Source organism: Medicago truncatula, chromosome 4 (assembly GCF_003473485.1).
Source record: "Medicago truncatula cultivar Jemalong A17 chromosome 4, MtrunA17r5.0-ANR, whole genome shotgun sequence".
Lineage (NCBI taxonomy): Eukaryota > Viridiplantae > Streptophyta > Magnoliopsida > Fabales > Fabaceae > Medicago > Medicago truncatula.
Window position 1 is genome coordinate 46,307,573 of NC_053045.1, and position 24,641 is coordinate 46,332,213.

The 24,641-nt window shown below is 30.7% G+C and overlaps 2 protein-coding genes and 1 non-coding gene across 3 annotated transcripts; 2 read left to right on the forward strand and 1 right to left on the reverse strand.

Annotated features, from left to right (window-relative positions):
* The first annotated feature begins 3,177 nt into the window (after window positions 1-3,177).
* Window positions 3,178-6,082, forward strand: LOC25493403 (uncharacterized). Its single transcript, XM_013601893.3, has 4 exons — window positions 3,178-3,258; window positions 3,342-3,456; window positions 4,063-4,123; window positions 5,495-6,082. Exons 1-4 carry the CDS (start codon window positions 3,225-3,227, stop codon window positions 6,005-6,007), a joined length of 723 nt encoding a protein of 240 aa, XP_013457347.1. The 5' UTR covers window positions 3,178-3,224; the 3' UTR covers window positions 6,008-6,082.
* LOC112421538 (small nucleolar RNA snoR113) lies at window positions 6,014-6,119 on the reverse strand. Its single transcript, XR_003011864.1, has one exon. It is a non-coding gene; the product is annotated as a small nucleolar RNA snoR113 (small nucleolar RNA).
* An 8,392-nt stretch (window positions 6,120-14,511) lies between these two features.
* Window positions 14,512-15,116, forward strand: LOC25493405 (agamous-like MADS-box protein AGL29). Its single transcript, XM_013601895.3, has one exon. The coding sequence runs from the start codon at window positions 14,517-14,519 to the stop codon at window positions 14,991-14,993; it is 477 nt and encodes a 158-aa protein (XP_013457349.1). The 5' UTR covers window positions 14,512-14,516; the 3' UTR covers window positions 14,994-15,116.
* Window positions 15,117-24,641: the final 9,525 nt, after the last annotated feature.

A 24,641-nucleotide genomic window follows, 5' to 3' on the forward strand; every position in this document is an offset into this window, starting at 1 on the left:
CCTAGTGTTGATGAATTAGAGGAGTCTAAACTCGTTTGTTTTAGATTAAAATAAAATTGATCATGTTCCTTAAGTACAACTCAATTAATAGTTGCAAAGATATTTGATGTGTTCAATCGTGAATTCAAACTCACAATTTCTCTCTTCAGCACACTTAAGATGTATGATTTGTTTCATTTTTTTTCTTCTTCTAGTAATAAGATGTATGACTTTTAGGGATAATCTATTTAACAAAAAGTAAAATAAAAGTGATTATAAAATCTCAATTTTTAAAAATAAAATATTTTCCTTCAAAAAAAAATTTATAGTACTCCCTCCGTCTCTAAATTATAGTCGTTTAAGGTTTGTGCACGATTATTAAGGAAATGATTAATTCTGTTGATTTAAATGGTAAAATTAATATCATTTACTAAAATACCCTTATTAATTGTAGTTAGTGGTGTAGTTAAGTTGGATGAAATTCAATAAATAAAGGTATAATAATGGAAAAAAAGTAATAAATGTTGCATTGCTATTCTAAAGTGACAATTATTTTGAGAAAAAGAAAAAATGGTAAAAAAACAATTATTGTGAGAAGGAGGGAGTAATATCTATTAGAATTTGAGCTCGGTCTAACTAAACTCTTACAAAACCGATTTGTAAGGTCATGATTTCTCCCACTTCGGATTATATTTCATTTAGTGTGAAACTCGTCATACATCCCCTCACACCAGACACCGTGACGAGTGTGACTTGAGTGGTGGTCCACGAGAAATTATACATGTTTTATTTATACACTATAAGAAAAAAAATTAAATATAAAATTAATTTATATAATTAAATATATACTACCTCCGTCCCTAATTATAGGGCCACTTTGAAAAAAATAACGAGAATTAAGATAATGAATATTTGTAATTATTATTGTTTTTACAATTTTATCCTTTAAGAGAGAGGGTTGGTTTATGTTTTCAACATGTTATTTATTACTGATTGAAGAAAAAGATGTATAATAAATAGGGGCATGTATGTAAAGAAATAATTAATGGAAATAACAAATGAGTCTTATAAAAAGAGATAAAAAAGGTCTTATAATTAAGGACGGAGATAACATAAACAAAAATCAAATTTCTATGAAAACACGATAGTGACTACATCTTTGAACAAGAATAGTGTCGTCTTCAGTAAGATCTACTAATGACCAATAGTTGGTATTATGATTGTTGTTTTACCCTCTGTAATAGCAGTAAGCATCCAGACTTTTCATCATTACCCAATTGTGTGACAATTAAAGAGGATGGTTATTAGTTACATATCGCTTTAATTTTGGAATTATAAGAACTGCTACATTCACGTAATTAATCAGAAAGAAGAATAAATTAAATCAACCCATTTTATTTAGTTTTGCACCCCTCAAGACATATGTACACACGCATAAAAATGTATAGGATACCCCCAGGCCCCAACTAGTAATAACTTTGTTCACAAAGACCCCAGCTCCATCGATGAATGATATTTAGTTTTTTTAAGTCAATAATATGGGTCCCACTTATGGGAGTCAAACAATTACTTATGTTAGTTTCATGTATTTTAGTTTTGTCCAGTGCGTAAGTAAGTTGGTTTTGCCGTAAGGACGGAAAAGGTTGTTTTTCACTATTTAATTTAATTAATAAATCTTATTTAATCCAATGATAAGATTTATTGATTCAATAGTAAAAACGAACTTGTGTATAATGCAAAACCTATCTCACTTGTGCACCATAAAATAAAGTTGTACTTGGTTATATTATGTGATTTGGTTTCTACTTTGAAGTTTTTACTATTTTTGTTATTACATATGTTTACTATAAACATCAAATTAAGATTATGTATGATTAAGTATCTCCATTAAACGCATATGCCACGTCAAACAATGAAACAATTTTACCAGTACACGCAATAAATTGTATATGCATTATAGTAAGAGCAAATAGATCCATTAAATAGCAATTGATAAACCACATTCCACTAATAAACATAGTGCATTTGAGACATTGATGATAAAATTGTGTCAATTCATATTAACCGCTTCAAATGAATCCATATTCCATATACAATTTTACAAGTTTATATCTTCTAGAAAAATTAAAATTGAACGTTTAATTTAGAAATGGAGAGAGTGGGAGATCTATGATGAGTTGGAGATATCCAAAATCATGGTGTCTGAAACGAAGAGAAAAGGTAGGCCGTATAAATGAAATTTATTAAGAATCTACTAAACGGTACATTCATGCATTGGTTTTGCTGTTATCATAGCTTACTGTGCTGCTTGTAGAAACTTTATTGCAGATTTTTATACAGGAGATTTCGTTGCAACTGTATTGCACGGTTTGTGATAGTTTTTGTGGCTAGAGAGTATATATAGTTTGTGCTGTGTAGGCTTGGTAACACAGAATTTTGCCATTTTGCATTGTTCGAGTGCAGTTTGCGTTATCATCCTATGCTTGAAATTGTTGTTCTGCATTTTGAGCTCCAATTGGCCTCATTGAAGTCTCAAGGGTGACTTAGGCAACAAGAGGTCTGGTTGATAACAAGATCAAATAATAAACTATACCAATGGATCAACAATGTTGAGGAAAAGCTTGAAATATGAGGTTTGTGTGATTCGCATATTTTTGAAAATATTAGCTTGAAATATGAAAGAAAAATGATATAATGCTATGAAATACAGTCCTTAAGACTAGTAAGTTTTGAGATCATTGGGCTATGCCTAATGATGCAAGAGACTTACAGAATCTGCTAATAGTTTCTTTAGAAAGACACTCAAGCAAGCAAACCCAATGTGATTCACAAATTAGCATTAATCTTTCTGTGGATATTGCCATTAAAAAAAATCTTTCAATGGATTTTTTTTTTTTTTAATCTTGAAGCATTAATCTTTTCAAACAAAAATGTTTACAATGAACTCACTTGGGACCCTTAAATATATATGATTAATATATCCAAACATAGGAACTGAAAATACTAAAGTGGTTTTGAATGAACATAATTGAAATTACAAAAGCTAAAAAGCTTTGATTACAGGTTATGCCATGCCAGGAATCTGACCCATAAACAGTAAAAAAAGTTGATATATTATATAAATTTTAAACTAGAAAGTAATTCCTTTCTTTAAGGGAAAATGAAGAGATACCATTAATTAGTTAACCCATCAAATTTTAAACTGATTGCTTCTGTACTGTTAAAGTACAATCATACAAAGGATTATGGGGATGAACACAAGTTTAATGAGAGGAAAAGGTCAACATTGAATTTGTTTTACTTTCATAATACACTTATTTGTCAACTAGTTAATGATTTATCATTTTTATTGTGCATCACAGGATTGTCAACTTCCCATGTGTTGAGTTTGGTAATGGATAAACTGTACAAGCAATTTGTTGAGAAAGATATCAGAGATTTTGAAGCATTCCATGTTGCTATTCTTGATACCTTCATGTAAGCATGAGCTTCCAATGAAAAATTCTTGCCTCTGAATGTTTAGGAAAAGAAGATAATTGAAAATAATATTTAATAGGAAGGTTATGATTAAGACTTATGAATTATGATAATATGCTAATTTGATTGAATCCATAACCAATAGTTATAATTGAGAAAGTATTTTTAATTGATTTTTTTGACAAAGATATAATGTCAATTGAGTGGTGAGGGAGACTTTAGGAACTGATTCAACATTGAAAAAAAAATAGATTTTAAATTTTGCACAGATTCAATTTATTTTAACATCTAATCACACCTATAGAAACACCGGCCCGTGACAACATTACATTTATTAGTTCGAGTTTATTTTGACTCAGATATCTCAAGCAAGCTCTCGGTAAATGAAGAAAAACATGGTTATGAGGAGAGATTCCACTGAAGGTGGTCAGTCTGGATCTACGATATAGATTAGTCATCATCAAAGACGGTGAATACATGACACCTATAACATAGTTAGAAAAAACCACAATGAAGCATGATAAAGCGTAGCTTGCACTCTCACAATTTGGTTTCACATTATCACCATAACGAAGAGTTATACTTATATAATTAAATTTTATGCAGCTCTATCAACATGGCTGTACCAGGGAAGCATTATTATGCCCCATCCTATAAGGATGTAAAGGTTTGTAATTTTCTCGTACAATTTGTAGTCAATTGCTCGTATCTTGTGAAGTTTCTTATACATTTAAGGTAATAGTTTAATCTTCATTCAGTAACAGTTCAGAAACTTTTACATTTTGTGAGAGTTAACTTAAAATTAGATTTCTGCAGAATCGTGGCACGATTGCTGGGCATCGTGGCACGATTGGAGGTTTCAAGTTTGAGGCAAAGCACTGGAAAAATCGTGGCACGATGGGGTCGCATCGTGGCACGATGGTGCGTTGGCGGCGAAAAACAGAAACATATTTTTGAGTGCAGATTTGTTCCAAATTTTAAGCGATACTTTTACTATAAATATAGACCTTGTATCAGAGCAAACTTTGAGAGGGAGATAGAGGGGGCTGAAACAATGGTTTAAAAAGGCAACAACAAAACTAGGGTTTGTATAGAGTTTGTCTCTTCGGAACAAACACTAGGGTTTGTGGGTTGATTCACCTTGGGAAACACTATTAGGATTGAGTCTCTTGGTTACGGGAAGAGGCTGGGACTTTGGGTAGAATTAGGCTGGAGACTTATTCTTGTAACCCATTGATTTCTCTTTGTAACGATACTCATCATATAGTGGATCGGAGGGCTGCTCTCTCCCCCATACTAGGTCAATTTGGACCGAACTGGGTCAACAAATTCTTTTGAGTTCTTCTCTTCTTTTTGTTCTTCTCGCCGTTGTTTTCTACTTTTGGCTTGTATTTAATTGTTCCATACAATTTGTTTTAGTTGCTTGATTATCCCTTGCTCCACACATCAAGTTGTTATTGGTGTGTTTTTCGATTGAATTCACAACACATTTTATTTCAATTTAAGTTAAAATTTAAACTACGTATAGTGTAAAATATGTTTACACCTAAAAAAAACCAATTATCTTTGATATTTAAATTTTACCTTTTCACTCACCTTTTTTACTTCAAGTTTCTATATAAGAAGGGAGACTCGAGAATCCCACTAGGTGAGAAGTCTAAGAAGGGTAGATGTGCTGACTTGATTAGCCTTGAAAGCAAGAAATTGTTTTCAAGACTTCTGTTCGAACCTTTAGTCTGTTGCACCGGTTTTCTGAGGTATGGTTCTTTTTGGATCTTATGTCTCAATTCAAAATCAATGTGGGACTTTCTGTTGTTCCGGAGTAGTGGCCCCCCACTTTTCCATAGACGGCTATTTTGCCCTCGAGTCCATTGCAACGCTTTTCTGAGGTTGGTCCGCTTTGTGTCTTATGACTAAGCCCTCACAGTTTTGTCCTTAGAGGAGTGTTTGTCTTTATAAACTACTCTTATTCTAAATTCTCAAACAATGTGAGTCTTTTTGCTATAACCAATCACTCACATATTTTTGCATCATGCAGGAAATTTTCGAACAATGGAAAGAAGCTAATGAGGAAGCCAAAGAGAAGATGTTTGCAGACTTCATGAATAAGAATGTGAATCTCAACAAAGTAGATGAATCTATGATAATCGCTGGAATAGTGGCACCACCAGCAGCCATAGTGGCTAAAAGAACAGGACAAACAACATTTCCTCAGCTAAAATTTATGAATGTCATTCCTGATGTTATCTTTGTTCCCTCAGCTACAGTTTTGGCTCTCATTGCTGTCAAAATTTTAAGGTTAATGTTCATAGCAAACACCGCATCAAAGGGTGCAACAAGGTCACTTGTTAATCATGTAATGGAGCCCTCAAGTGTGGATAACATTCATCCATTTGCAGCTGAAACTGCATCAGATCATTCACAACAAGACATGCCAAAAACTGCATCAGATTCAAATGCACAACAAGAGATAATAAAAACTGCATCAGATGCACATCAACTCACGCCTAAGGGAAATTATTGTGCTTTGTGTAAAAAAGTCCATGACTAACCGTTAGAGACATACATGAACCTGTTTGTGTATATATGCTATTTTATGTTTCAATCTACTACCAAAGAAGTAAATGGTAGCCGTAAGACCGGCCTTTTTATCATCATTGCCAGTTGTGTTGTGTGTGGAAATGAAAATGAAAAATATAGACTGGTGCCTCTCGTTAGGGGTGTGCATGGTTTAAAACCAAACCAAATTTATGGCAGTTTGGTTTCTAAATACCGTTTTCATAAAAACCAACTTTTTTCTAAAACTGATTCAGGTTAGCCAACAAGGATGTATGATATCATAGTCGCAGAAATGAAATGTCATTTTATTAGTAACCAAATGTTATTTTCTATTCTCCCTCCAAACCAAAACTTCACCTTTCATCAGAAATGCAAACGATCGCCGTTCTTTTGCATCGTTTACCTTAATTAGTTTCTCTACTGGTCCTACCCATGTCTTCGTGTTGTCGTGCCCTCGTATCCCCATCAGCTTTTGTCATTCAAATTAAGGGAAATGACCAATCTATAAGTAACGGAAGAAAAGTTAAGGGCTTCTCATCATGCTTTTCTATATTATAGGGGGATATCAATGTTTTGGTAAAGCAATTGAATATCAAACAAATTTCAATGAAAATGAATTGCTGTACTCCTGTTATATATCTTGTTAGTATTGAACATGAAATTGATAAGGATGAACCATTTTTGAATATATAGCTTGATAAGGATAAAATAAAAATAAAAAATAAAAAAATCACGATGAAGTGAATCATAATCATGCTTTCATCCTTCTATAAATAACAACATATCCTGATCAATCCCATTTCTTAGCAAGACAAGATGTTAATGCCGTTCCGACTGCGAGTCTCCCTAGTTTCAGAAGAAACTGAATTCACAAATATAATTCACTTAATATCATATAAGATGCTTTGATGATCACTCACAACTATATATGCTTTCCAATGTAACATTATCCAAAAGTACTTGACAATATATATAACATCATCACAAAAATATTTTTAGCAGCCGAAAGGTTTTAAACAACGGTCGCGTTCAAGGTCCAGGTCATGTATATGATTTCACCATTTCGGCTGTTACAGATATTGTATTATAGATTGCGGTTGTCGCGCTGTGAATTAATCACAACATTGCACAACTTTTAAACAATGATAGGAATGTAAATAACTTAACCTAGAGATAGATTTGGAGTTCTAAACTAGATAAGGAAATAACATTATGTAATTTATAATCAAGTATGTAGTAAAAATATGATTTTCATCTATCTTAATTGAAAAGATATTCAGATTTGGTGTCTATTGTCATGAACGACATTCTTTTGCGGCCGTAATGGTGTTTCGTCGCGGCTGTAACAGCGTTTCGTCTTGATTTTTGTTCACTCTGTGAAAACGGTAACCGGTAACGTCGGCTACCTATACTTTTTGTCGCCGCCTTTTTCTCGGTAATGGACCATTTTTTAAAACCTCTAAGACTAGTATCAACGATATAGTAGAGCAAACTAAATGTGATTCACAAATCAGCATTAATCTTTCGGTGGATATCGCCATTAAAAAAGATCTTTCAATAATTTTATTTTTTTTAATCTTGAAGCATTAATCTTTCAAACAAAAATGTTTGCAATGAACACTCACTTGGACAATGTTGTCTTGAGTAAGATCTACTAATGTCAATGGTTGGAATGATTGTAGATATTGGTTGGTTAATATGATAATTGTCATGTGTTTTATATCACATAATGGATATTTTGTTGCTTCACATAACAAATGTTAAACTCTTTCAATGGAAAATATCATTTTCAAGTTTGTCATATATCAAGAATTGTCCTCGTTGTTACAGTCTAGTAGTTTTGTATGAAGACATTTTATATCGTGTTTCCACCATATGGCCATTAGGTAGGGCACTTATCTAATAAAATAAAATTACTTTGAATTATGTTGGGAGTGAGAGAAGGTAATAATATAATTCATCCAAAACTCATCCTCTTTGATTCAAAAAATTTGATGATCAACTAATTTTCTTTAGTTTTGCACCCTTAAATATATGTGATTAATACAAACTTAGGATAAGAAACTAGAAATACTAAAGCAGTTTTGAATGAACATATAATTGAAATTACAAAAGCTAAAAAGCATTGATTGCATTGAGTAGGAAGTTAGAAAAATAGTACATTACCCTTACATTATATATGAGAGAGAGAGAGAAAGGTGAAAATCAGAAGCTGCAACCACAACAAAGGTAAAAGAAGCAGAGGGTGAGAACAAGAACAACAGCCTCAAAGGCAGAGACAACCTTAAAAACAATATCTTCCATGAATGAAACCGGCGAAGTAAGTCTGTTCCACCTGAATCCTGATGAAGATTGCCACAAAAACTTCAACCTCAATGTTTCCTTCTTCAGCCTCTTCAACAACGATCTTTTCTTCTCAACCATTGACATTCCGTTTTTCTCTTTGATTATTTAAATCGATTTTGCGCGTTGTGGGACTTTATATTGTATTGAGGAGAAAAGGAAGCTTCCCCGTTACTACTCTTTTTCGATGGGAGAAAGAAAAAGTGAAAGTAGGGAATATAGTTGACAAACAAATGTTTCCTTAACAGGGCAAATGTTCACAAGTTCTTTTTCTAACTTCTGTTTAAAAATTGCGTGTTTATGATTAAGATTTAAGACTATTACAAATGCTTATCTTGTATTATTAAGATACAATTTCTTTTTATAGTTTTTTTAAGATACTTGTTAACACGATTTTATTAATAATAATACTCATTTTCTATCCCGTAAGTTTATGTCAGTTGATAGAGATATTGCATATTATACGTAGAAGTCGGAGTTCGAACCTCGAATACCTCACTCCTTCATATTTGAATGCGTGAGCTCTAACCACTAGCTTATTTGACCCAAAAAAATTAAAATACTCATTTTCCCTAAAAAAAAAAAAAAACTCCTTTTACAATAACACGATATACATTTATCTTAGTTAAAAAAAAAGAGCAAAATATACAGTTTAGTTATAGAAAACAAGTATTGCCTTCATCTCTAAGTATAAGATTTTTTTTTTTTTTTTGCAAACTTTGTTGTCCCTTTTTCTTAGACTTTCTTCGAATATCAAGGTGTATTAATTAACTTTTCGCAAAAATACCCAGGGCGTGTTTGTTTCAAGTTTACCAAATTTAATTTTAGAAATAACATTCCTTGGAATATAAAGATGAGAATTTAATTCCAAGGTATTTAGAAAAAATATGTTTGGTTAACTTTTTTTTTTTTTGAGAGAATGTTTGGGTAACTTTATAATATTCTTAGAAACCATAAAAATAGGAATTATAATAGGTAACTACATATGAATTTATTACCATCTCCATGAGAACTTTATTCCCACCCTTTTCCTTGGGAAATTTTTTATATTCCCGGAAACATTTTATACATGGAATAAAATTTAGTAAACTTATTACAAACATAGACATGTATATTTCTATCATTTTATTCCCGAATCAACAAATATAACTTTAGACAAACACACCAGGTGATGATCAAAAGAAGAGAAATAAAATATCACTCGTTTTCCTAGCTCTCTTAGCAATTGAAGAATATATAGTTTTACATAAAGAATCTATATTATTGATTAATTTAATGCAAAAAAATAATTCAAAAAGAGATTTTGTTATTAGTAAGCAAGTACAAATTAGTTTGAGTTTCTTTTTAATGAAAAATATCTAAAATTTCATCTCTAAATTAATAAATATTAAAATAAATTTTATTTGTATATAATTTGTTGCAAACGGACCCTATTTATTTACTAAAAAAAGTCAATATATTTTTTTCTAATGAAATGACCTGCCCTTAAGTCAGTCATCGCTTAGTACAAGAAAATAATAAGTCATTTTTTATTCATATGTAAAAATTTTAAAGCTAAATAAATAATTGAGATGAAGGCTGAATGGAATTGAAAGAATTTTTTTAAGGACTTTTTTAAGAGAGTCGATTGTCAAGTTCTAAGTGTGTGACGTGAGTTCGTATGCGCGTCATGTGTGAGAGGTTAAGATCCTCTCCATTTATAACTTTTTAGACTTCTAATTCTAGACACCTTTTAGGGTTTTTTTTCTCTAGCTTTTTAGTTGAAGACATTTCTATCATAAACCTTATATAGGAATTGGATTGGAAACATGTTCCATCCAATAAGAAAAGAGAAGATTCGAGGAATTCTTTCTTCAAAAAAAAAAAAAAGATTCGAGGAATTCTAAATCGAAAGAAATGCTAGGGTCATATGAAAATCTGGTTAGCCAAAAAGAATGAAGAAGCAACAAGAGCAGTTGTCATCCTAGAGATGCGAGACATTCCATGCATGATTATGAAAAGTTTGACAACTTAAGAGGACGTGTCTTTTGGGTTCCAACATGTGTATCCAGTCTCATTTGATATCAAGAATTTAGTCCTTACCTCTTTAAGGAACAACCATGTGTATCGTGAAGTAAACTTTTATACACATAGGTTTGCTAATATGAGGATAACAAGTGGAGATGGTTTGATTATTTATGATGTTTGTCCTTATCTATCGGACAGTTTTTCCTTGCTGATGTTGCTAAAGTTATCTCTTTTGGTCAAGATGATCCTAAAGTTTTAACTATGTGTTTAATTGCTTAATAATTTTCTTTTTCCTAGACGTATACTCTTTCTTATTCAAAAAAAAAAAAAAAAAAACTCCAATAAATATATTTTTTTTTTTGTCTAAGTAACATAGTGGCTAGATTCACACACATTATGTATGAAGAAATGGAGAATTTGGGGTTCGAATCCTGACCTCTGCACAAATTATCCTTGATAGCTACCAACTGAGCTACACTTACATGACATAAATAATAAAGTTAACTCAGTAAAATTATTCTATGTATATTCTTAAGTCATTTATTGGTAATTTTTATTTTTGGTCTAGTAACTTTATTGGTAATTTTAATTAATGTAAGAAAAACCTCAAACTACACTATGATAAATGAGGGAGTACTATTTTTTTTTTTTGAAAAGGAATGAGGGAGTACTAAATTATTTATTGTCTTTTTTAAATGATAAATATTAGTATATTAGTTTTAAAGATTAGTTGAACTTTTGACCATCCGAGGATCAAAATCTAACAATTACGATGCATGAGGGTCAAAATGAAATTCATCCTAGCAAATAGGCTCTAAAATAGCACAATGGATGCTAATTCAAAAGGCATACAACATTTTCTTTTAATAATTGTATGATATTACCTCTATTATCTTTTTGGTAAATATGTTAATTGTATTTTTAAATCATATCTTTGTGAGCTTAGCTCAGTTGGTAAGGATAATGCATAATATATGCAAGGTATGAGGTTCGAATCCCAAACACCACAAAAAAAATCATGTTCTAAAATATTAAACGATGTAGGAGAAAGTCAGTATTCAAGGTTGTTATATTTATTGATGTTGTATTTTCAAAAAATAAAATAAAAAACGTTAAAAATTTATAAAATGAGCGATGTTATATGTGAGACCTGTTTAAGCATCTAAAATGAAGAGTTCCATTGTAAATACTCTAACCCTCCTCATATTTTCTTAAACACTTTGGATATTTTGTTCTAATCTTAAAAATTGCGCCCATGATAAAACGAATAGTTGTTGGGCCTTAAAAATTAATTCAAAATATTATGAGTATTACTTTTTCCATCCTATGTCATTCTCACGTACCCTGCGTTTTTGATCAAAATGTCCTTGAAGTTTTCGAATTTCATAATCTGAATAGGTGTTTTCCTTTGTTATAGGGTGAAAAAATGAGTTGCGGATTTTTTCAAATTTTGTAATCCGGAAACATAAAAAAATAGGGCACGTTACATGATTTTTTCGGATTACATAATCCGAACACCCCCTAAACACTACTCCCTCCGTTTCAAAATACATGTCCAAGTCAACCACTTCACATATGCCAATGCATAATTTTGACTGTTAATATCTTTAATTTTCTAAAGTAAAAAATTATAAAAATTTAATATTTTGAAAATATTTGTCGACACAAATCAAACAACATCTTACATGCTAATATTTGTATTTATATATTAGTTAAAAAGTATGGTCAAAGTAAGTCAAGTGAATAGTGCACATTGCAAAAATTGGACATGTATTTTGAAACGGAGGGAGTATTTTTCAAGGGAAAAACAGTTCAAATTATATAATCTGAACTGTATCAGCACAAATTTTAAACATGTTTGTAACATTGGATAGTCATTTTAGGTAAAAAAAATCATGTTTGTTCTTAGTCAAAAATCGGGTTTTCGAGCTACTTGATCGGAGTGCTCTAAAACTTCCCCAAAAAATTAGAAAAATTCAAGGACCATGACTCACGTAGAAGGGACTTCTTACAGGACTCCGCCCTTCAAAATCCAAAATTTCATCGTTTAGACCATTTTTCATATTCTCATAAAAATCCGAAAAAAAATTCATTAGTTTTATTTGATTTTTATATTTTTATGATTTTATTTGAAGGGTTTTTAGCATTTTTTTACTTAGTTTTTTTTGTTGATTTTAAAAGGAAAACTCAAAACTGTTGAAATGTAAGAGAGTCTGATGGCTGCTTATACATAAGAATTGTCCTGATTTTAGAATCCGAATTGTGAAACATGAATTCGGATTATAAAATCTGAACTGCACAAGGGTATTTTTGAAAAATTTACAAGGTGCAGGAGAAGGCCATAGTGTAAGAAAAGTAATACTCAAATATTATTATTTCACAAAATGAAGCACCAAAAATTAAAATTTTGGGCCCTAAAAAAATCTAGGCTTAATACATCCTCCTGTCCTTTAACTTATTTTATTTTCTCAGTTTGGTCCCTTAACTATTAAGTGTGTCAATTTGGTCCCATAAATCTTATGTCGTTTACTATTTCGGTCCTCTCCGTTAGTATTTTAATGTTTAGATTTTTTAATATGATTTCAACCGTTTGATTGCAGGTCCATTGTATACAACACTGACCCATCAACACCTAATCTTTTTTGTTCTTCTTCATCTTCTTCAAAATACATAAAAAAATGGAGAAAAAAAAAACCCAGAAAAAACCTTAAATAACTTTATATCCAAATAAAGAAAATCAATTTACCACCCACCTCCACCCTTTCATTTCTCTCATATATGCAACGACTTATTTTTATTGCATTCTAAAGTTAAAAAAAAAAAAAAAATCATTAATATCATATATGGAGAGAAAAACGCAGAAAAATGCTGCTCAAACCTAGAAAGAGATGAAAAAAAAAAAAAAAAAAAAAGACCTTAAACATCTTGCTGCTCAAACCCAGTTTCAATTATCTAAATGCTTTTTTCATCTGGAACCCAAAATCAAACCCTTAAACATTATATTGCAGAAAAATGATATTGTGAGAAATAATAATTTTGAATTCTGAGAAATCAAGAAATGGATCTGAGAAATTGTGAGAAATGGGAATTTCAAATTCTAAAAACGCAACTCAGTGATGATGAAATTAATGGCGAAATTGATAGAAGAAAACGCAGGTCACAACAAACACGACAGCAAAATCGTGACGGAGGGAGGTCGAAATCGCGAATCCAAACGAGAAGAGGAATGAAATTGAGAAATCAAATTGATGATGAATGAAGGTCGAAATCGAACATGAAGAATGGAGTTGAAACCCTAAAATCTCATTCTCCCCCTTTCTCTATCGTGTTATGTCTTAATCTCTTTTCTTTTCTCTTTAATTTCTCAGTCATGTTCTCTCTTTTCTTTTCTTTTTAATTTCAAATTAAACAAAAATTTTAATAATAATACTAATAATATTATAATAATAGTTTTAATTTCTAATAATAATGATTATATGTTGTTGGGCTAATTTTGATGAATATAAACATAATTTCAGTTTTTAATTTTGGATTTTTTGTTTGAAGATAGTAGATTGTGATATGAAGATGAAGAAGAATATTTAGGAACAAGGATGTTGATGATGATAGATGAAGATGACGATGATTGTGTGATTATTAAATAATAGGTTTAATTAGTATTTTTGGGATTTTCTGGAGTTTATTGATGAAGTTGTTGTTGAAGATGACGAGGGAAGAAGAAGATGAATGGATTAACTTAGGTGTTAGTGGTTCATAGTAAAGTACAATAGACCCTACATGATTTAACAGCTATTTTTTAAAGAAAAAATCAAATGGTTAAAATAAAAAAATTTAGTAAGGCATATGGTGGACCACCTATAAATATGGTTCATCTTAAACGTTTAATGTTAAAAACTAACGGAGATGACTAAAACAGTAAACGGCAGAAGACTTATGAGACCAAATTGACACACTTAATAATTAAGGAATTAAACTGAGAAAATAAAATAAGTTAAGTAACCGTGGGATATATTAAACCAAAAATCTATAATTTGTTGCTGGACCCTATGTTGTTTGTTTGCTTGCATAAGCCGATAGACAACCCTAACCCTCCTCTTTAAATACGATCCTATCTCTTCCTCAGTTTATACCAAGAACAAAGTTTGTGAATCATGGGTCGTAAAAAAATAGAGATAGAATTAGTGGATAACAAGAAGGCTAGGAATGTCACATTTTCAAAGAGAAGAAGTGGTCTTTTTAAGAAAGCAAGTGATTTATCAATTCTTTGTAATGCTAGAGTTGGTATAGTTGGATTTACCCCTGGTGGTAAACCATTTGCTTTTGGTTCTCCAACTTTCGAAGCTGTGACTAATGTGTACCTTCATGGAGAAGAAGGTGAATCATCAAGAAAAAATGTTAAGCCTTCTCGAAACCAAAACATCAACAAGCTCAACAAAGAACTGAGTGATTTGACCGAAGAGTTGGAGGAAGTTGACAAAGGTAAAGCCTCTATGGTACCTACTGATCTTGACTTAGAAGAACTTCTAAAAGTGAAGACATCACTGAAAGATCTCCATGGTAACATTGAGGCAGCATCATCTTTGCTTCTCCTTGCAAAGAACCCTGTACACATCATTGATTTAGATTGAAAAAGAAAGGGAAAATCCAATGTTATGGAAACTAATTATTAATTGGAGATTGTTTGTTGTTCAATTTTATAAATCTACAGTGAATAACTGGAATTTGTTTTTCTTCCGTCTAAAATTTAGGAATTTGACATCATCAGTCCTAATAAAAATATAATGAAATCATCTTTCGATAATAATTTTATCTCTCTCTTCTTCTTCTTTTTCAGTTTTAGTTCATAATAATTTTATCTCTCTCTTCTTTTTCTTTTCCCAGTTTTAGTCCTGTAATCATAAAAGGTGATATGTATTTGGTCTGAATTCCGACTAAATTCATTTGACCATTTACACATATTTAGGACAAAGTGAGTAAACTTTTATTATTTAAAAGTTGTAACAAACAATTTGAAAGTTATTTACATGTAGTTGATCGAACGAATGGAAAGAAATTTATACGCCTTAAATAAGTGGTTAGAGGTTTGACAACTTCCTCCTGTGTATGGAGAAAAATCATTGAGCACAAAAAACTTTTCTTGTGTTCCCGGCATAACTTTTTAGGGAGAAAGATTATCTTGCTAAATTTTAGTTGTTCAAATAACGTTACTTTATTATTATTTTAAGATGTGACAACAAACAATTTAAAAGTTAATGAGATGTAGTTGAAGGAACTAATGATAAGGAATTCAAGCACCTTAAAAAATGGTCAATTTTTTTTAAGTAAAAACTAGTTAAAGTTTTGACTACTCTCTCGTGTATCAAAAAATCATGGAAACTTGTCTTGTATTCTCAACATTGTTTTTTGGGAAAAAAAAATCATCGTTTTTTTTTCTTTCCCTTTTTCTTCGTATTAACTCTATATGATCTTAAATAAAATAAAAAGTAATATGCATTTGGTCTAAGTTCCGACCAAAAACATTTGAATAATCCTTCCTATCCATTTACATCAGTTTCAAAGTATCCATAGTTTTTTTTTTTTTTTTGGTTTAAAAGTATCCATTAGCTTTACTTCATGTAAGTTTACTAAAACACAGTTAATGATTTTATTAAAATCAATCGGTTACATTTGTTAGTTTATATCTTATTGTTATGCATGCTATAAGAAAGAAATCACTAACCACTTATGCATCTTCTCCCACATTGTGACTCCATTTTCAATTTGTGACAATTTATGTTAAACCAAAAACTATTCCTGTATTGTGAATTACTTTAGCCGTTCAAATTTAATTGTTTGCACGTGCATTAGCTTTGTTGTACACCCGTGCTAGTTTCTTAACATATGTAGTTGATTCTTGCTTCTCATGATTATTATAATGTTCAAACTTATAGTGAGTACATTGTTATCATGAATAATGTTATTTTGATAACTTTTCGGTTGTCATAAAATGTATACTATTTGATTTTTATTTACCTTTTTCTTTCTCCTCAAATCACATCAATAGTTGTTTAAATATCAACACTCTAATATTATTTTAAGAAGTCGTAATCCACTTGAGTTAGTCTGGTGATATTGGTTTGAGATATGGGAGTGTACTCCATCTTAAAGTTTTAAGTTCGATACTTTCCAGTATCAATTTGGATGGGTTAGTTTAATTTCTTAAAAAACAGTTTGAAAGCTAGTGACATATAGCTGATGAAAAGAATGACGAGGAATTCAGACACCTTAAAAAAGTAGTTAGAGGTTTGAATACTACCCCTCATGAGTATGGAGAAAAATCATCAAGCATATAGCTGATGGAAAGAATGGTGAGGAATTTAGACACCTTAAATAAGTAGTTAGAGGTTTGAATATACACTACCCCTCCTGAGTATGGAGAAAAATCATCAAGCGGGGAAAACTTGTCTTGTGTCCACAACATAATTTTTGGCATATCACATGACATTCTCATCATTTAGGTAAGAGTGATGTGTTGTTAGATATCATTCACAATTTATAATTTTATACAAGTGATTCGATATTATTACCAATGTTACGAAAACCCACAAAGTCGCACACATAAAGACTGATGGATAGGAGATTGAATAAAATATTGTGTGTGGTTATTTTTTCTTAATAAAATGTAAGAAATAATAAAATAAATTTAATAAGGTTAAAAACAGAAGTAAATGTAAAAAAAAATATAAGTTATAAACGTTACTTGAATTAGCATCTTAGAAAAAACTACATGTTGGTGAAAAAAACTTTTTACCAAACAAGCATCATTATATCAAAACAAGCTCATAATTAGTTGAATAAATTATAACTCAGCTTATTTGTGTTACCAACATAACAACGAAAATATTGTAACATAAATACAATTGATTTGGTTAGTTGGTTATGAGTTCCATCGTAAATATTTATCTGCAATGAATTCCATATGTAGGAATTAACATATATTTCCTTCTCTTTTTCTTATTTTGGCTAAATTCAATCTATTAATGACAGATCACAGTGAAGTGAATCTACAATGTAGCATTCATACGAGCCATAATCATGCAACCCACTTAACATACTCTTTAGCCCACATTGATATTGATGGTTGGTATGATTAATCTTGCGTCATTAATCTTTCAAACAGAAATGTTTACAAGGAACTCACTTGAGACAATGTTGTCTTCAGTAAGATCTGCTAATAATGGTTGGTATGATTGTGGATTACACTTTTTGCTTCAATTCTTGTTGTGATAGCAAATGCAATTGTAGGTGTTGTTTGGTGGGTATGATAATTGTCATGTGTTTTATTTGACATAATGGATATTTTGTTGCTTCACATGACAAATGTTAAAACTCTTTCAAGGTAAAGTATCATTTTCAAGTTTGTTATATATATCAAGAATTGTCCTTGTTGTGAAGACGTTTTATATCGTGCTTCCACCGTGTGGCCATTAGGCCACTTATCTAATAATGTAAATTACTTTGAATTATGTTGGCTAGGGCAAGGGAATAATTCATCCAAAACCTATCCTCTTTGATTCAAGACTTTTCATGATCAACCAATTTTCTTTAGTTTTGCACCCTTAAATATATACAAACTTAGGATAAGAAACTAGAAATAAATACTAAATCGGTTTTGAATGAAATGAACATAATTGAAATTACAAAACCTGTGATTGCATTGAATAGGAGGAAGTTAGAAAAATGGTACAAATTGTAGATAAATCAGAAGCTGCAACCACAACAAAGGTAAAAGAAGCAGAGGGTGAGAACAAGAACAACAGCCTCAAAGGCAGAGACAACCTTAAAAACAACATCTTCCATGAATGAAACAGGCAAAGTAAGTGTGTTCCACTTGAATGATGATGATTTCCACAAAAACTTCAACCTCAATGCTTCCTTCTTCAGTCTCTTCAACAACGATCTTTTCTTCCCAACAATTGACATTACGTTTTTTCCTTTGATTAATTACTCAAATAATCAACTTTGCTTTGTGTTTGCAACTAAGAGATGGGTTGGGGTTTATATTAAGGAGAAAAGGAAGGTTCCACGTTGGCTTTTCTTAGTACTCAAGGTTTTTTTAATGGGATAGAGAAAAAGAAAATTAGGAATATAGTTGAAAAACAAGTGTTTTATTTATGAATAATAAATAATCCTCATAATATGGTCATGTTTGGTGGTTTGAACTTGATGGAGAAGTTTTAAACATTGAAGTAGTGGGATTGATTGGGATAGAGAGAGAGTCAAGTCGTGCGTGACGTGAGTTGAGTATACGCGTCTTATGAAATGGGAAATTTAGTAGTATGTGCCAACTGGATGGATTTCAGTATCTACTCGTGTCTGGTAAGTAAGACCCCTTCCTTCTAGTTTTCTATAAATTCAAAAAAATGCTAATAATTGTTGTGTATTGATCAAGATGTATGGTTCACAAAAGAAGCTAGAATTCATCTTTAAAAAGATGAATTTTTAACTAATAGATTATTTGACAAAAAAAAAAAACAGTTTTTTTCAATGTAAAACTTTAACTTTTATTTTCTTTAACTAGTATATCGTATCACCAGTTAACCTCCCTAAGAACTCAAAATTAAAATTAACATTCCTTTTTTTTTATGTTAACATTCTTTTCTCTAACTGAACCAAAAAAACTACTAAAAATAAACGTTATTCATCGATTAAATTTGGTAGAGTAAATTGATAACAAATAAATTCAAAGCCACTAAAAAATAAAATAAAACAAAATCACAACATAGAGGTTAATAAATATGACTATATTCAAGTGTGCAGAATACTTATGTCTCCACCTATAATGTTGAGAATGTCAAAGTCAATAATTTGATTTGCACCGTATCAAAATCAATCTTTCAATTTAAATAAAATGAGCATTGCATCAAGATCGAAAAAGAAGGGAAAAAAAACAGCACTAAAACAAGAAACCTTAAAAAGCAACTAAGGTGAAAAAATCACAACAAATATACATGAAAATCACTTATTTAACTAAAAGATAAAGAAGAAAACAATTTTAAAGGATTGTTCATGTGAAAGTTGAGCTTAAACCACCTCTCTCCGAACTCATTATATTTCTTCACGTACGTAACGTAATACGAATCGTTTGAGTTATCTTGCAGGAGTCTGTTACTTGTGAGTTTTCTCTTCAAGGGTCTTATAATATTTTTACGGGGTTATAGGGTGGCAACCTGCCATGCCACCAAATCTTTTTCGTTTGTTTTCAGTGTTCGCCTCTTTTGGAGGATAAAGTTTAGTTCTGCTCCAGAAAATGGTTCTTCAGAAAGTCTTATATGATTTCTCATGTAACCATGTTCCTTGCATGAATGAGTAGTATAGCCTTCCTTTTGTTTTAGGCAGATAGGGTGTGGATTCTCCTTCATTTTTTGCTCAGTGTTCTTTAATCTCATGTTTGATCTCTTCTCTTGTTTTGTTTATGTGTATTTTCTTATTTGCCTCCTGCAGAGGTTTTCTAATGTTTTATATTTGGTTTTTCTGTATTGAATCGACCATTACACTTCGCTTGTTGTCGTTAGGGGTGTATCCACCATATGGCATGGTGTGGCTTAGCCGCACCAGAATTTTACAAAAAAAATTGCAATTTCTTATTTAGCGACCGCAATTTTGATCTCTAAATTATAAAAAATCGGTCGCTAATGTCGTTAAACATATTAGCGACCAATTTTTATACTTTAGTAACCCGATTTTTAAAGATCGAAATTTCGGTCACTAATTTAGTCATTAAACATTAAATTATAGTGACCGAAATTTCGGTCTTCAAAATATAAAATATTAAAAATCGATTGTATTTCGGTCGCTATTTGTTTAGCCACATTGTTGATGCATTTTTGGATCCGTTCCTTGTTTGTCATATATTACATTTGTTATTTAAAAAAATATATATGTATTAGGAAAAATGAGTTTATATATAGAATGTCTAAGTAATGTAGAATTTTGAGTAATGATCTAGACTTGCCACCCCAGACAACTTTGAATGGATCTAATGGATTAGTGGTGGAGAATTGTGTTTGAGAAACCGTTAAAAAGCTACTACAACTTTATATTTTTTTCCTTAATAGTAACCAAAACATGATGGTATAGGGACCAGTTCCAGCAAGTTTTTATAAACACTTTCAGATGGTATTTTTAAAGACAACATTAATTACAGAATTCAAAGATGTTTTTATCATGTGATGAAATTTACAAAGACTCGATGTTGTTTCAACAACATTATTTGTGGCTTGTCCTATAGAAGCCAATAGCAAAAGTATTTCCTCCAATATGAAAATTTATAAGCCGAAGGTTATTGAATTGTGCATTGTGGAACCTGCCATTCAATTGAGTTTGTTTTGTTATATATATATATATATATATATATATGGGTTTGCTAGGATACACCTACTAGTTTTTATGTTGGAGTGTTTTAGTAAAAATATAACTAAAAAGTTGTTAAATACACCTTAAGGTGAATGTTGTTAAAACACACCTTCTAAAAAAGTTTTTATGTTGGAGTGTTTTAGCAAAGATATAACTGAAAAGTTGTTAAATACACCTTAAGGTGAATGTTGTTAAAACACACATTTTAAAAAATAAGTGGGTGTATGTTAGCAACTCCTATAGGCATTTGCTAGAACACACCCATTTATTTTTTAGAATGTGTGTTTTAGCAAGTTATAACTAAAAAGTAGTTAAATGCAACTTAAGGTGTAGCTTGCTAAAACACTCCCACATAAAAACTCGTGGGTGTGTTCTAGCAAATCATATATATATATATATACAATGATTCAAAATAAGTGTGGGGGGAGCCTAATAAAGTGTCTTGAGTCGTAGTGTTTTCAAACTCCCTTGAACTTTATTCTTTTGTTCTGTTTTATTGTGAAAGGCATGGTTAAGTAGCTTGTTTTTATTGAAAAATATCATGACATAAATTTTTTATTGTCTCCTCTTAATTGGTTATTTCTTGTATATGAAAGTAAACTCTTGTGTTTTAAGTTTTTCTGATATACCCACATCTTGTTTTAAAGTGAATAAATTCTCCAATGAGAAATGCACAAGTTGCTTCCCTTGAGTAAATGTATGGATATGTATTTTAAGGAAATGCGTTCTAATATTAGTGGTACGCTGACCTTTAAAAATTCTCAAAGTAAAAGTAGTATAAGTTAGTATAAGGGAGTCTATAAAAAGCCAAATAGCCAAATTGATTTCAAGGTCGCATCATTGGATCTAGATTGGGGAAGAGGGTAGGCCCTCCGACTTCCTACGTGAAGGTGATGTTATCTTGAGAAACTTTAAAAAGCGTCATTGAATCTAGATTGGGGAAGGGGGTAGGCCCTCTGACTTCCTACGTGAAGATGATGTATTAAGGGGCACCATTGAATCTAGATTGGGGAAGGGGGTAGGCCCTCCGACTTCCTACGTGAAGATGTTGTTTCCTTAAATAAAGTACCCAAAAATGTGTAAATAGAAAAGATCAAAAGATCACAAATACTCCCATCTCTCTTATATGATATGAAGAAAGAATTTTTCTTGGTTGGTTTAGCACTAGGATTAGAATATGTTTCCTCATAATATCTATCTTATACAAGAGCAAGAATAGGGTTGGATTACACACACACTCACTTGAAACTTGATTGTTGGCTTGAATAAGGTTTACAAGAAATGCTTGAGTTTGTGATTAGTGTACGCTTGAAATTAAAGCCCTTGAGGAGACATGTGTTTTAATTAAATTGTCATATGATAATATTATTTATGCCTTTTGCTTGAGGACAAGCAAAGATTCAAGTATGGGGGAGTTTGATGAGTCATTTATTATCTATTTTAATATGTTATTTAGTTTCGTTTTAATTAGATTTAAGTTTATTTTATATTTATATTGTTTCCTTTTTGAATTATTTTACTTTAATTGTCACTTATGCTAGAAGCCATCCATGAAAGTGTCTTAGCAACCACACCTTAAGGTGTGATTTTCACTTTTTAGTTATAACTTTGCTAAAAGACACCTTCATAAAAATTAGTTGGTGTCTTTTAACAAATGTTAATAGAATAACTTGCTAAAAGACACTTTCATAAAAGGTGTCTTCTAGCAAAACATATATATATATATATATTGGATTGCTTACGGTATAAATTGTGTCTCGATATTTCGTTCTAGCTTTAAGAAAAATTTGCCACCAGAACAATTAATGAACCAACTTTTAAAGATTATCTTTTGGATCACTTTTTCTTTCAATTAGACTTACAATTTTTGTATAAATTGTTCTGGTAAATTACAACTGTGCTAACTTTGGTTAGGTCTATATTTTCTGATGATTAATTGAAACAATTTGTCGACCTCTTTTTTAGGATTAGTTTATATTAAAATATAAAAGGTTAAGTTATAAGTTTAAACATAGGACAGTTTATGTATATAGTTTGAGATGAGTTGATTGAAACATTATGTCGTCAAAGTGATCTCTTTTGTGGAAATTAATTTATTTTGAAATATAAAATGTTGTGTGATTGTAACTTATGTGAATAACTAATCGGTCTCAAGGAAGGTTGTTATTTTAAGAAATGCAAGTCCACATGTGGTAATAAACGTGTGATATAATTATTCGATCTTACAAATGAATAAATGAATTGGTCCAAAGGAAAATGTATTGTTTACGTGTTCTTATTATTAGTGTTTGGTTACTAGTTACTACCCCAATGTATCACTAAAAAGTTAATTTTTTATCTAAAGATAAAATGTTAATGGATTCTTGATATCTTGTAATGGGATTTTTTTTAATTCGAATTTAGTATTACTTCTATTTTAAGAAGTGCAATATTTATGCAGTAAATGATATACTTTGTGAGAAAGAATGAGAAAAACAAAAGATTGATCTTTTGAAGATGAAGATTGATGATAGTCGTGGCGGAGGGGAGCTCAAAATTGAAGAACTCACTTATGACAAAGCTAGAAAAGTGAAAGCATCCATATTGAAACTCCAAAAGATATTTTATAAATCATGTTGTTTATCTCTTAAATGATTGCGCATAATGCAAACCCTATCTCATTTGTGCATCATAAATTAAGTTTGTTTTTGGTTATATTATGTGTTATTACATTCATTTAAATACCTCCATCAAACACATTCTTCACATCAAACAATGAAACCATTTTATGAGTACACACGGTACAATATATATGCATTGCCATAAGAGCAAATAGTTACATTAAATAGCAATTGATAAACTACATTCCACTAATAAACATAGTGCATTTGAGGTGTATAACTCAATTATTTAGAGCTCCTTGGATCATGTGTTGAAGTGTTGATGATAAAATTGTGTCATTTCTTTATGAACAAATTAATGATATAAATTTAATGAATGACAATTTCATGAATAAAAGTGAAAAATATGATATGATTGTAACGCAACCACTTTTAGTGTCAATTCATATCAATCGCTTCACATGAATTCATATACAATTTTAAAAGTGTTTATCTTTTAAAAAATTTGTAATTGAGGGTTTAGATATGGAGAGAGTAGGATATTTATGATGAGTAAAAGATATCCAAAACCATGGTGTATGAACCGAAGAGAAAAGCTAGGCCAGTTTAATGAAATTTAATGAGAATCTAAATTTTGAATAAATGTGGAAAGAATGATGACGATTGAGTGAGGGTGTTTCGAAGAAGTGAGACATTAGCCACAAAGAAGAGGGAAAAGTTTTCATAGTAGTGTGAGTGAAAGGGAGAGAGTTAACAAAGAAATTTAACGGTTAGTGTTAAGTTTAAAACTAATGAAAATATTTTTAATTTTATTATTTAAGAAAAACTCAATGGAGGTTAGGGTAGTTTGCCCTTTTTCTTTCATTTAATCTATGTTTAGCTTATAAAACAAAAATTACACTTTGGATATAAATGTAGCCATGTTTAGTTTTCATATTTCAATGCAAATTAATAGTATAAATAAGGGGTGTATTTAAAAAAATGCAACTTAAAAATGGTAAAGAATATGATATTTTAGAACAAACAAATCTTCTAAAATTGTTTTACAATTAAGGAGATGGAGATCATTCAAAAATTAGACATATGGATTCGTTTTTTTTATACATTAAAATAAAAATGATCGTCTACAAATAAGCTTATTTACAGTTTTTGTCTTCTTATTTTAATTTTTTACAAAATCGGTTCCTCTATTTTAAAATCTCCTAATTGTGGTCGTTCATTCGATTGATTTCTGCACTAAAAATTGAAATGTGATAGATTTAAAATGACGTGTAAGACTAT